We start from the raw sequence: 14,414 nt of genomic DNA, 5'->3' as shown, positions 1-14,414 counted from the left end.
CTTCAAAGGGAGCATAGCCTTCCCAACCCCTTGATTTTTAGCCCAGCGAAACTGATTTTGGGTTTCTGGCCTTCAGGACTGTGAAACAATAAAATTTCTGTTGTTTTAAGCTACCAAATTTGTGATAATTTGGTACAGTAACCATAGGAAAATAATGGCCAAAGATGGAACATTTTGAGCATCATCAAAATAATTGCAGTAAATCACAGTACATAAGTTACATTTTTAAGCCATGAGTTCAAAATGATACCAATACCCTCTGGGGTACCGGGGTGGTTCAGTCAGTTAAGCATCTGACTCTTGATTTCAGCTCAGGTCATGATCTCGGGATCATGAGACAGAGCCCCCTTCATCAGGCTCCCCATTCAGCAGGGAAGTCTACTTGAGGTTCTCCCTCTCCTTCTGCCCCTACCCACCCCTGCAGTGTGCTCTATCTCTCTAAAATAAATAAATAAATAAATAAATAAATAAATAAATAAATAAATAAATAAATAAATAAATATTTTTTAAAAATGATACCAATACCCTCTCTATGTACACAAATTTGTCACTAGGTAAATTACTCAGTGTCCTAAAAGCTGATAATGGGAAGTAACTCTACTGAAGTGGAATGATAGGAAAAGTTTTGCTTTACAGAAAAATGTAAGAAGGATTTGTGGAATTAAAAGATCTCCAAAAAAATAAAAAATAAATAAAAGGTCTCCATTTTGCAACCTGTTATGAAATAATAGCAGTGATCTTCAGTGGCTGTTGAAATGATTAGGTGAGGGAAGGTTATGGGCAATTCATAATCAGGCTGACAATTTTCAAAACCCACAGTTCAATCCCATCATTTAAAAAAAAATAAAATAAAATAAAGGGTGTAAGTGCCTTTTGATGGGATGCAAAAGAAAATACAAACTACCAACATGACTTTTTTTTTTTTTTTGACAAAATTTCAGTCCTGAATCTGCTGAAGCCTTCTAGATCTAAGTACCAGTTTACAAGAAATATTTGGGACAAGAATATGTTCAATGACAAAAACTGATGGAATCCTATCAGCAGAATCCAAAATATAGGGAACTATAGAGGAAAAAACCTAACTTGTTCAACAAATTGCCAAAAATACAAAAAAAAAAAAAAAAAGTGGAAGAAGAAATCTCTACAGATTTAAGAGTTCAAGTCACCATTTCTGTAGACCTTAAGAGACTCCTTGAAGTAGAATCCATCACACTTCAAAGTGGTCCCAACACATGAAGAACATGACATTCCACTATACCCCTTAAATCATTCCAGCACCGTCCCCTCCCCTCCCACCTTATTCAGATAAATTTCATGGTCCATTATTATGATCACTCCCTTGCATATAACATCAACTCCTTTGGCCCTCTCTCATACTTGCTTGGGTAAGTCGCAAACCTGGGTAAATCCTGCTCTATATGCCTGTACTCTTGCAGCCGAATGTGGATGAATGGCCGATTTCTTTTTAGACTTGCTCACCTTAATGTCATTGGATGACATTAATCCTTAATGCTCCCAGCATCATTTATTCCCCCTTGGTCTAGCTTCTTTTCCAGTTTCCAATTTGATACAATTGGACCTCCTCTTCCCAACACTTTGATTATCTCCTCCATCTTCATTTGATAAAATCATTTTGCTTTTTATTTCACTGAACAAAGATAATAATTGGAAGAAAACTTATAAGACTACCAAATGGCTAATAAACATATGAAAGGCTACTTAACATCATTAGTCATCAAATGCAAATTAAAACCACAATCTGATACCACTACCACTCACCAGAATGGTTAAAATGACAAAGCCAGATAATAATATAGTGACTCCTCAGAGATAATATGGGTTGGGTTCCAGACCACTGCCATGTAGCAAATATCACAATAAAGCAAGTCAAATTAATTTTTTGGTTTCCCTGTGCATATAAAAGTTACCATTATGCTACACTGTGGTCTCTTGAGTGTGCAATAGCATTATGTCCAAAAGAAAAAAAAAAAAGTTTGTACCTTAATTTGAAAATCCCTTATTGCTTAAAAAAAAAAAAAAAAAAGTGCCAATCATCTTCTGAGCTTTCAGGCAATTGTGATTAATTTGCTGGCAGAGGGTCTTTGTTTTGATGACGGCTGCTGACTGATCAGGGTGGTGGTTGCTGAGGTTGGGGTGGCTGTGGCAGTTTCTTAAAAATAAGACAATGATGAAGTTACCTCATCAATTGATTCTTCCTGTCACAAACAATCTCTCTGTAGCATGCGATGCAGTTTGACAGCACTTTACTCACAGAACCTCTTTCAAAATTGAAGTCAGTCCTCTGCTGCTTTATCAACTAAATTTATGTAATATTCTAAACCCTTTGTTGTCATTTCAACAATGTTAGCAGCATCTTCACCAGTAGATTCCATCTCAAGAAACCACTGATCAGCAAAACAAATATAATAATCAAAATTTTGAAGTACTGCAAGAATTACCAAAATGTGACACAGACATAAAGTAAGCAAATGCTGTTGGAAAAATGGCACCAAAAGATTCCCTCAACATAGGATTGCCACAAACCTTCAATTTGTGGGGGGGAAAAAAAAGACGCGCAACTCAGCAAAATGCAATAAAGCAATGTATGCCTATAATAACGAGGAAGCACGTGGAACTTTCACACCTTGCTAGAGGAAGTTAAATTGGTAGGCCATGTTGTAAAATTACATGACATTATTCACTAAACTCAAACATGTATACTTGAGTTTCTCCCCTTGATGGATACTCAATTGAAATGTATACATGTTGTCTATAAAACAAGTTCCAGAAGGTGTACGGGAGCATAACTCCGACAAAAGCTGGACCCAAACCATCATCAACACGAGAATGGATAAACTATGGGCTATTGGTATAATGGAACATTACATAACAGGAGGAGCAACTGAACTACGGCTACACACAGGAACATAGATAAGACATAATATCGAGTTGAAGGAGCTATAAGCAAAAGAGAATAGAGTACTTACAACAAACTTAAAGACAGACCAAATCATCTGTGGTGTCAGGGCTGTAGTTATCTTTGCAGCAGAGGGGGTAGTAACTGGAAAGGGATACAGGGGCACTCTGGGTTGCTGGTAATGTTCTGTTTCTGACCTAGGTTCTAGTTACACAGGTGTGTTCACTTTGTAGAAATTATTGAGCTATAGATTTGGGATTTTTGTACTTTCTTGTGTATTATATCTCAGATAAAATGTTTTTTTTAATAAAATACTTTTTATTGGTGTTCAGTTTACCAACATGCAGAATAACACCCAGTGCTCATCCCGTCAAGTGTCCCCCTCAGTGCCCGTCACCCACTCACCCCCACCCCCCGCCCTCCTCCCCAGATAAAATGTTAATGAAAGAGAAAGACATTCCACAAACTCACAGTACCACATGGACCCATCCATGTGCATCTGACAACCTGTCAGCAAATCCTCAAACAACCTTCAAAGCATTTCTAGAATTTGACCACTCTCACCATATCTACTTCTATAACCCTGGTCTAACTCACTTTCGCTAGTGCCAGGATTATTGCCATAACCTCCTAATGAGGTTAACCTCCTAAGGAGCCTCCTGCTCCTTACCACCCCGCCGCCATCCCTCTCCCAACCAGTCTGTTCTCAGTGGAGCACTAAAATGTTAACCAGATCAGGCCAGTCCTCTATTCAAAACCTGTCCTGGTACCTCTGCTCCATTTACGCTAGCCTCCTTGCTGTCCTCAAATGTGGCAGATGAGCTCCTGCTTTGGGACCTTGCCAGTCTCCTCTTGGCCTAGAATGCTCTTTCCTCGTTTATCCTCATGGATCATGCCCTTTAGTTTCTTCAGATCTTGACTCAAATGTTGCTTTTTCATCAAGGGCCTCCCTTCCCACAGTATTTACAATGTTAATCACTCTCCCTCTCTACCCCACTCTCTTAAAGTCTCTATCACTTACTTCAATTTCTCTCTAGCACCATCTCCTTCCAATATACATATATTTTACTTATCTGTTTACAGTAGTTTCCTGCTAGTATGTGAACAAAAGGAGCATGAGGATTTCTGTTGACTGCTATATCCCCAGTGTCAAGAACAACGCCTAGTAAATAGTAAGAGCTTAGTTAATGTTTGTGGAATAAACACAGGAGTTATGTCAGTCCTTGTCATACACTCAAGCTTCATAGAGAAGGGAATGAGATCTTAATCATCTTTGTAATAAATGACTGAATGGAAGAAAGAACGGATCTTTGGTCCAATTAAGGTACTTAATTAAGGCAGTGTGTATAATTGTTCTATTTTTAATGCAAATACTTGACCTCTCCAAATAAGTCAGGCCATCTGTTCCAAACAGTATTATCAACTGCCTTTTCTTCCTTAATGAAATTTTCACTCAATCAAGAGCAATGATACGATAGGCAGGGCATACAACAGAAATATAGTTGTTAAAGCAATGCTTACCAAATCAAAAAGAGGAAACACTCAAACCTTGAGAGGTAATACAAACATCATTGCTCAACTCACAATTTTTCTTGATCAGAGGAAGGTTAAAGAAACAGGTATGACTCAGAGGAAAGGAAAAATCAACAGATATGATGGTTTAATTGTATGAATTCTAAAATACACTAAACAAATGGGGGAATAATTTGACCCTTCTGATATGAAGACCTCGTGTTATTAAATAGAGAGCACCTCCTATATTCACCTGAATGTACTTCTAGAGAAAATTTCAGTGCTTGGAAAATTCCAACAACTTATCCCCCCAAAATGACAAGTTCACATTCTTATCTTTAAGAATTATAATTTATTTCACATGATAAATTACAGAGGAAGTTGACCATGAGACCAAAGACCCGAGTTCTTTTTCACATGCACTAAGGGGGGCTTTTCTGCCCACATCCCACAGCCCCCTCAGAGGAGGAACAAGGACAGTCACAAAGGCTAATAGAGAGGTCCATGATCAGCACTGCTGGGAACAGACCTCACAGGGCTCATCTGCTGGGCACATGGCTACTCATCGGTCATCTCTGGTGGGGCTGGGAGCAAGGTGAAGAGGACTCAATATTGCAATGTAGGTAAGGTGGGGTGGTCAAGGCCCATTACCAAAGGAGTACAACCCTACAAAAAAGTAACTTATAATTAGAAAATTCACTGTGTCACTGAGTTGCAGGAAAAGTTGATTGTGAGAGAGAACTTAAATGAATCAGAGATGGACACATTAGTGACATCATGACATCACAGGATCATTCAAGTTACATTAACTTGTGTATAAATCCCTCTTCCACAGCATACCATAAGCAGAAGAATAGCTGCACTATGTATAAGATATGCCTCTCTTTTTATATAACATCCCTTGCCCATCACAGAGGAGTACGACGAATAGCCAATTGCCTTCCAATTGTTTAACATTCATCTCTGGAGCTTCAGAAAGAAATATTTCACTGGGCAACATTTATTGGGGGTGGGAGGGAATACACACACACACAATTGTCTCCCCACAAGGAAATGTATAAATCACAGAACTACAAATACCGACCATTCCATTCATATACTTAAATAAGAGTTTTGACTAACAAGGTCTAACTTGGAATACCCAGACTTCCTGATTTTGCTAGGCAGTCCTAGTTCATGCTTGTTTCCCAACCTAATTATTAATAGTGTGGTATCCCTCTTCCCCATTAAAATGTGTTCCAGTTTGGACAATAAATTCTATGATGGCCTTGCCTAAATCGCTATTATCTTTCTAATGTGACATTAAGCTTTGGCTGTGAAGCTGGCAAAATTAATGCTGTAACTGACCCATGAGGATATGGGTGGTCAAATTGGTTAAATTGTCCTGCTTTTTCCCTTATGGGGAAGTCATGAATCTGTCAGTGTAAACAAAATGAGGAGGGCTTTTAATAATGAAAGATTCAATTCTGTTCCTCTATATTCTTTTGAATATGCTATTTGCATACCCTGCCGTGATCACTTTGGAATAATGGAGATTCTCTTGCCAGCCACCAGGGATTTTAAATGTCACAAATAGTTACTTTTATCTTATTTCTGGCTTGCTAGACAAAAAATAGAAGTAAGGACTTTGAATCAAGAGCTATTTATTTTTAAGTTAATAGTACCCAAAGGCCCTCTTTCCACTTAAGTCCCACCCCATCCCCACTACCAAAGCCTAGAATTATTAGAACCAGCGTTCACACAGAGTAGAAAAGCAGACACCAAGCATTCAACTGAAATCCAGGGTCCCCTGCCACACTACCCTCCCCTTACTCTCCCAAATCGCTGGTTTGATTCTGACTCTCACTCTGTGAGAACATCAGTGGGAGAGCTATTAGGAGTGAGGTGAGTGCACACCCAGTGTTCACCCAGGACAGCAAGTAATAAGGCAGGAGATCTACTTACCCGCACCCCCATAGCAGCCCCCTGACTTGGGGATCCCAAAGATTTTAGAGCCCCACCCCACCCTACTGTCCCAGCACCCCCTGGGCATGTCTGCATATGTTCCTGTCCCACAGGTAGCAATATTATGATGGGATATCTCAGAGTTCAGTCCCATAGATGGCCTTATAACGTAAGTACTCTTCTAAGCACTGAAGAACATTGTCATCCACCTTTGGGTCAAACTTGTTGGCCAACAGGTGATGGTTTTGAAGAATCCAGTGCAGGTCCCCAATCCCATAAATACAGATAGATCGCTGGTGGATTCCAGAGCAAGGGGCATAAGGTGCCCCCATACTGATGTCTCCCTCATGGCTTTGCCACTTGACCAGCCTGGCAATGGCTATCATGTCTGAGATGTGAAACTTGGGATGGTAAGGAATAGAACCGGGCATCCATGGTGCACGCTGAAGGGTAGCCCATAGATGCTCATCGGGGCTATAGGTGTCCTTTACCCATTCAATCAGTCTTCGAGACTTGGGGTTCTCTAAGACATGTCGGACGAAGTCTCGAGAAGCCACAATATAGGCATTCCCTGTGAATATAGGTATATTCTCAGGAGGAGGATCCTTCATCTTGCTGGTTATGTACAATGTGTCTGTTACCTCATAGTGATATTTCCAGCGAGACTTCTTGTACTCAGTAGGTTTTTCTGACTCCATACTATTCTTCCCATTTAACATCTTGAGGGCCAGGACTATCTCCGCATTGGTCTTTATAGGAAAGTCTGTCCCACATGTATTTAGTAAGTATTTCCATGGCACTGAGCTCCGGAGCAAGTCTTCCATACAGTTCAGGTCAGCCTGCACCCTGGACCAGGAGGCATAAACCACCCGAACCAACTTACTGGCTATGAAGACATTTGGGAAGCATGAAATAATCGCCTTGACTGCCTCTTTGAAAGTTTCTGGGGATTTCTCATCCACATGGACACAGTATATGTTCTGAGGAGCATACAAAGCTCGCAGCAGTCTTTCAAAGTTTTCTATCTTCTCATGGACCACCATAGAGTATGCAATTGGGAAGTCTAACTCTTCTTTGCTCAGAGGGAACCGTATGAACTTCCTTTTGGCCTTAAAGTGCTCACAGTCTCGGGTCATGTTAAGGTAGTCCGTGTCTGTTAAAGGCTTCCGCTTCTTCTTGACCTCCAGGTTGTCCAGGAGAGCCTCCGACACTGCTTGCCAGTCCCCTCGGATGATCCTAGAACAGTTGATGGATCTCTTTGCTGGCAGCTTCAGCGACTGGTACAAGATGTCCCTACAGTGCTGGCTTCGAAAATCTCTGGACTCCAGATCCAGGGAGTCAAAGTCACATTTCAATCTAAGAGAAAATCTCAGAGCAGCAACAGCCAGCAGCACATAGCAGCCCAGGGCCCACAGGTAATGCTGCCGGCAGCGCTTCTTCCACCAAATCATCTTCATGGAATGAGAAACCAGTGGAGTTTGGGCACAGGAAAGCAAGTAGAGGATGGAAGCCTTGGACAGAACAAAATGCCTTCAATTACAAACTAACCCTGAATGTATTCACAGGAACAGCAAGTTCAACTCCAAAGTGATAGCGAAGAGGTATTTCTTCTCTAGACAAGTATCCTTGGTCAAGACCTGCCTAGGAACCTCTTCCTCTCAGCTTGTCCATGGAGGTCTATAACTTGACCCTACAAACTAGCTGTTCATGCTGGGCTCCAGATCTGGCTCCACCTCCACCCCAAGAGAAAAAGACAGGGAAGCAGAACTGAGTACCGCTGATGTTGAGTAAGAGGAAGTCCCTACCCACCTTTCATTCCTCCGTCTTCACCTCCACCCTTTACCACTCAGTTTCTAACACAGCTCTTATCTGGGGCCTGGAATTTTTAATCATTGTAGGGAGACAATCCAGGAAATTCAGACTCTCGGCATCCATTCTAGAAATGCAAAGATTTAAATCCTTTTAAAAGAAAAAGTACAGGGGCTCTTGGCTGGCTCAGTTGGGAGAGCATGCAACCTTTGATTTCAAGGTTGTAAGTTCGAGTCCCACATTGGGCGTGGAGATTATTTACAAATAAAGACACTTGAAAAAAATAAGTAAAATCAAAAGTACATTGCTAGTTCTTGTTTGGCAATTTGTTATTAGGCTGCTTTCACCACATGTAATTCATTGGTTAGATGTGGTATCTAGCCACCCTTAAAAAAAATGTTCTTAGGGATGCCTGGGTGGCTCAGCGGTTGGGTGCCTCCCTTCAGCCTAGGGCATGGTCCTGGAGTCCTGGGATCGAAGGCCACATCGGGCTTCCTGCATGGAGCCTGTGTCTCACTCTGCTTGTCTCTCTGTCTCCCTCTCTCTCTGTGTCTCTCATGAATAAATAAATAAAATCTTTTTTTTTTAAGTTCTTGAAGTACAAAAAAATGGATATAATCAAAAAATGCATTGTAATCATTCATATAATTAACTCAGTCTATCCAAATTTAAAATATATCTATACTCAGAGACATACAGAGCTATGCATACACAACATTTAATGAGTGCTTTCTATGGGCCAGAAATATTTCTTTACATTGTCCAATTTAATTTTCACAACATACTTGAAGTGCAGTATTATTAGGCCTCTTTCACAGATAGGAAAACAAAAGCTAAATAACTTGCCAAATACCGTGTATATTTTAAGAAGGAAATATGGGACTCATCCCCACACCCCTTATCCCCAGGTTTTTTTGTCCACAAGCCTAATATTTCTTCCTCCAAACCACAGCCACCTTTTAAATAACACAAAACAGGGTACTGGGTACCATCAAAGAAAACCACGATATAGGGGGGAAAAATCCCTAACAGGAGCAAAACAAAATGTGACAAATCTTCCCAACAAAGACTATTTTCCTTTGTTGTATTCTAAGCATAAGATGATGCCCTTCTTGGTCATAACTTTTATGGGAATCTAAAAGGAAGAAAAAAATGAATCATTAAGAAAATTCTCACCTTTTTAACACCTTTGTTCTTGCTTAGGAAAGGTCACTTGCCAGGGTATGATTGTTTCCAAGAGAAGATGGACTGGAATCCATGGAAGCACACATGTGAATGCCACATCCCCTTCTTCTAACCCCTCCAAAATGTTTCCTGATATTCACAGGATGTCCACGAACAGTCTCAGGCTCCTCCTCAGTCTCTGCAAAGTAGAGAGCAGCAGGTGGCTCTATCACCTTCCAGTTTCCTGCTCCTAGATAAGAGCACAAGCTCACATAATGTCATTCAAGAGCATATGCTCAAGTATGCGTCATTCGGGGAGGTGAATAAGGCAGGAAGAAAATGCTGGCAGTATCTGAGAACACAAGCAGGTATTTTGGCCAGAACAACCGTCTGTAACCATGCTCTCCTGCCACAAAATCATTCATAAAAACCTGTCAATGCTCACACAAGAACCTGAAAGCTTTCCCACCTCCCTTAGCAAGGAACCATAGAAACACAGATACACCCATGCCTCAAACCTTTATTTTTCTTTTAACTTTAGAAAAAGTCCGTACAACCAGAGTTTGTTCTCCAAATGGCAACTGCTAAAAAAAAAAAAAAAAAAAAAAAAAAAAAATCCATTTACCTGTCATTCATTGTTGTTAATAATCTGTGAGTTGTAGAAAATAACCACAGGGTTCCAGATTGTAGACCTCACTCACTAATGTCTGGGAGTCTAGGGTCTTGGTGGTGGAGGGACTGGATTAATGTTTTGGGCTGTTGAGACTTCAGCAAGAGCCCCAGGGGTGGCTTGGGCAATACAGGGGGGCGGAAATGGCTTCTTCAAAACTGCTTATACCGTTTGCCACTATTTCTCTCCTGAACCCAACCCTCCCCACCACCTGCCCCGAACAAAGCAGCCTTCCTGGCTAAATATTTGAGAGGGCAAATTTAATATAAAGAACTTAAATAGATATAAAGTCAAATAGATAACTGTAGGAGAGAGGGAGGGGTGTTAGGACACCCTAAATTAGGGAAGTAGCAATTGCTGTAACTAGCCAGAGGAGGAATGAAGACAAGTTTTGGGAATTTTTTTAATTTAAATTTTAGGAAGAAGGGTGCCAAACAAGCTGAAACTCAAGACCTCTGGGATAGGGACACCAGCAGCTCCTCCTGGGGTCTGGGGTCTGGGGTCTCTGACCTCGGAGGAGGGCCTCCGGGCTGAGATCCCACCCTGACGTCTGCCCACCGTTACTGTTACTGGATTCAGCGCAGTTACACAAAGACGCCGCCCCTGCCAGGTAAACAGGCGTTGACATGGTGATGCTCACAGAAGCAGGAAGTAGACAGGAAGTAAACAGGAAGTAAACAGGAAGTAGGCAGGAGGTAAACAAGTAGGCAGGAGGTAAACAGGAAGTAGACAGGAAGTAGACAGGAAATAGCAAGAAATCCCGCCTCCTGTCCCTCCAGCGCCCCCTGTTGGCCGAGCCCAACTGGGGGCGGAGCCGACAAAGCAGAAATCCCAGCTGATTCCAAAATGTGGGCTCCATCTGAAGACAATGGCACAGTAATGGAGGTGGGTCACAGTTACCTCCTCCCTGCAAGAACTGGTTATGCAGCCACAGTATAGTCTAGGGAACTTGGGTCTTTTCTTTTTTGGGGCCTCTTCTGCCTGTTTCTGACTGTGGAGATGGAGACAGGCCAATGGGCAGGGAGCCATATAGGGTCATCTGTTCTCCCACTTTTATTGACCCCACTCCACTGGCTCCGTCTTCTGTCGGCTTCCATCATTCAGAGTCTGTGTGGCTCTCTCTTCTGAGCTGTGACATTTCTGAGGCAAACACAAGGAAATGGCAAACGCCCGTTCAAGTATCTGAATCTGCAAAAATCTCTCCAATTTCTTTATGTATGACTTTTCTTTGATGGCCTCCTCCAAGTCCCACCTTCTTACCCCTAAAAATCATACCACAGAATCTCTCGATTAAAGGAAAATTTTAAACATTTGATTTTTAAGGTAACCAAATAGGTATCCACTCTTATTTGCTAAATATATGCTAATATAACTTCAATGGGTTGTAAAATACGATGAAATCGGAGAGGGAGACAAACCATAAGAGACTCTTGACTCTAGGAGACAAACAGGGTTGCTGGGGGGAACGCAGGTTGGAGGATGGGGTACCTGGATGATGGGTGTTAAGGAGGGCACTTGAGTAGTGAGCAATGGGTATTACATAAAACTGATGAGCCACTAAACTACTTCTGAAACTAATAATACATTATATGTTAATTAATTGAATTTAAATTTTTAAAAAATCAACTAATTGTAGATATAGTTGGTTGAGATAATCTACATAGTAGGAATACCTAGTAGGTAGTACTTAAAGGCACACCTGGGTTTTGGTAAGACAGTGAGGTCTGAATCCCGGCTCTGTCACCTTCGAGCTGTGTGATGATGGGCAAATTCTATAATCCATCTATGCTTCAGTGATTTCCTTTGTATCATTGGGACTAATACCAATACCTATTTTATAGGATGGCTGTGAGGGTTAAACATGATAACACATGTGAGAGACTTGGCCTAATACCTGCCATATGCAGGTCCTTGATGAAGCTCACATAGGCTCCAGTGCCAGACCACAAAGGCCTGTTTTACAAACAGGATAGCTCAAGGAGGGTACAAGTAGCACTCTTGAACTCTGGATCAAGCGAAGGTGTTGATGCTGGTAACGTGGCCAGATGGGTGGACCAGCAAAAGGCCTGAAAATGTCCCCCTCTCTGTGCCCCTCTCTGTGCCTCTCTGAGATTCAGTTTAAGTGGTCAGCGTGAGCCCCGCAGGGATGAAGGGCTGAGCTGCAGCTGAGTCCAGGGAAGTGCAGGAGAAGGAATGGAATGGCTGGAGGTGCAGGAGAATCAGGAGCCAAGCAACCTGCAGAGGTCACTCAGATGGACATTCAGGATGGTCGCACCTTCCACACTTGCAGTCCATGCTGGCCTTGAAGATAGGGGTAGGCGAGAGGGAGGCAGCGGTCCCACAGTGCCTGGGAACCAGGCTGTTTCAAGGCAGGACACCAGACTCAGAGCCCAAGGCCCTTCATTAGAGTTTCTTCTACCCCTGCTGAACCTGGAGGCAAAGGTGTCCTAGAGTTCAGGATGACAGGAAGATATTTACGGTCCCGAGCACTGAAAATGATGAGGGCACTCACCTCCCTCGACTATCAAAAATAAAAGCAACACGAAACCAGATAATAAGTATGAGAACACAGCTATCTTTGCTCCTCAGGGACCAGTAAGATTCATGAGTTCAGCCTCCCCACTGGGGAAATAGCTTTGCTCTCATCCCCGGAGTTTTGAATTATAAATCCTTATATGACTGTGGGAAGACCTAGGAGTTCTACCAAGAGGGAACCTGGACACTCAGCCGGGTTCCTCAGGGTGCATCCAGAAGAATCCAGTGGAGTTCAGCATTAATTTGGATGAAGGTTCGGGAGACCCTACAGTACTAATAATAGAGTCAGAAGGAGGCCCAGGGCACCAGAATCTAAGCATTTTAAGCTGAATTAACAGATTGGCAAATGCCCCCTTTCATCACTTATAAATTAAAAAAAAAAAATGATAGTCACACACAGAGAGAGAGAGAGGCAGAGACACAGGCAGAGGGAGAGCAGGCTCCATGCACCAGGAGCCCGATGTGGGATTCGATCCCGGGTCTCCAGGATTGTGCCCTGGGCCAAAGGCAGGCGCCAAACCGCTGTGCCACCCAGGGATCCCCCTCATCACTTATTTTATATGGTGGTGTTTACCTCTGGGAGGCATCAAGCTTCATCTCCTCATCAGGCCAGTAGCTCCTGGAAATCCTGTTCTTTCTGACTCAGCACCCGGCATTGTAGACATTAGAACTCTAAGGCTTCCCGGGAAAGAAATGCTACACTGTGATAGCAGACAGCAAGGGCAACCCCATGCACTGGCAAAGAAGGGAATGTGACTCAGCGAGGCAGAAAGTAAGAATAGATAAGCAGACCCTAAGCCAGGTTAATGTGTTACTAGTGGTAGAGTGGGAGCTGGGGTTTGAAAGGAACCATAGGTACTGAGGATATGCTCTAGGTCGGTGGGCTCTTGGGGAAAAGGGGGCTTTGACATCTGGCCACACAGCAGTGGTTAAAAGACCCAATACGATCAACTCTGTCTCGAATCAGGGCTGGACTACGAAGCCCACGCTCAGCCGCGGGGTGCTGGCTGGCCAGGTGCTCACCAGGCCCTCCCCCTCCACACCCCACAACCTGGAGTATAAAAGGGAAAGAGATTCAAGAAAGAAAAAAAAGACACCTCTCCCCCCCCCCCCCCGCCTCCCCCACTCTGAATTCAGTATGTACCTATTCACTAGATGCAGGAAAGACTTCCCAAACTAGGAGAGAAAGCCTTCATCTCTTCAGGTGGATACAATCCCACCTGCTCCCTCCTACTCACCATCCCAAGGCAGATCATCCACTCAGTTGTGAAGGAGGCCTTATGTGCTCCCTTCATCCCCCCAGATCCCCAACTTTGGGTGGCACCCCTTTTCTACCAAAGCCAGGCTCGGGACCACAGACCCAGAGGGCAGCCACAGCCACGTTCTCCATCTGCTGGCCTCATAAACCTGTCAAAATGCACTGGATCTCACTGTGGCATGGTGGGGTCAGCGTGAGGACCCACAGGCAGTAGGTTCCCCAGAAAGGATCCCCAGAATGAACAGAAGCCTCAGTGTCCCTGGGAGGGTCTTTTAAGTACTAGAGTCTTGGAACTATGGCTTAACGGGTATGGGGGACCCTTGAACAAGACAGTTTTAAACTATGCTGGTCCACTTAAATATGGAGTTTTTTTCACAGTGCAAGACTGTATATGTGGTTTCTCTTCCTTATGGATTTTCTTAGTAACATTTTCTTCTCTCTAGCTTACTTTACTGTAAGAATACAGTATATAATACATATAATATACAAAATATGTGTTAATCGGCTGTTGATGTTATCCGTAAGGGTTCTGGTCAACAGTAGACTATTAAGTTTTTGGGGAGTCAGAACTTAGACATGGATTTTTGACTGTGCAGTAGTAGGGG

The 14,414-nt window shown here is 42.8% G+C and overlaps 1 protein-coding gene across 5 annotated transcripts; it reads right to left on the bottom strand.

Moving 5' to 3' along the window:
* Positions 1–4,758: 4,758 nt before the first annotated feature.
* GCNT3 (glucosaminyl (N-acetyl) transferase 3, mucin type) lies at positions 4,759–13,292 on the bottom strand. Of its 5 annotated transcripts, none has more exons than XM_049104052.1 (4): positions 13,126–13,292; positions 9,972–11,156; positions 9,359–9,596; positions 4,759–7,884 (listed from the first exon to the last, which is right to left on the bottom strand). In XM_049104052.1, exon 4 carries the CDS (start codon positions 7,828–7,830, stop codon positions 6,511–6,513), a length of 1,320 nt encoding a protein of 439 aa, XP_048960009.1. In that variant the 5' UTR covers positions 7,831–7,884; positions 9,359–9,596; positions 9,972–11,156; positions 13,126–13,292; the 3' UTR covers positions 4,759–6,510. The 5 variants fall into 5 exon arrangements, with proteins under 5 accessions (XP_048960009.1, XP_048960010.1, XP_035564553.2 ...); XM_049104053.1 differs by having other exon boundaries at positions 9,359–9,545; XM_035708660.2 differs by having other exon boundaries at positions 10,917–11,156.
* Between the last annotated feature and the right edge of the window lie 1,122 nt (positions 13,293–14,414).

The sequence above is a fragment of the Canis lupus genome, chromosome 30, assembly GCF_003254725.2.
Source record: "Canis lupus dingo isolate Sandy chromosome 30, ASM325472v2, whole genome shotgun sequence".
Taxonomy (NCBI): Eukaryota; Metazoa; Chordata; class Mammalia; order Carnivora; family Canidae; genus Canis; species Canis lupus.
Note: the sequence above shows the minus strand (reverse complement) of the source record. Positions and strands in the feature narration are given on the sequence as shown.

What these genes read in the sequence shown, in the direction of transcription:
- GCNT3 (XM_049104052.1), bottom strand. Translation starts at nt 7,830, where the DNA reads ATGAAGATGATTTGGTGGAAGAAGCGCTGCCGGCAGCATTACCTGTGG.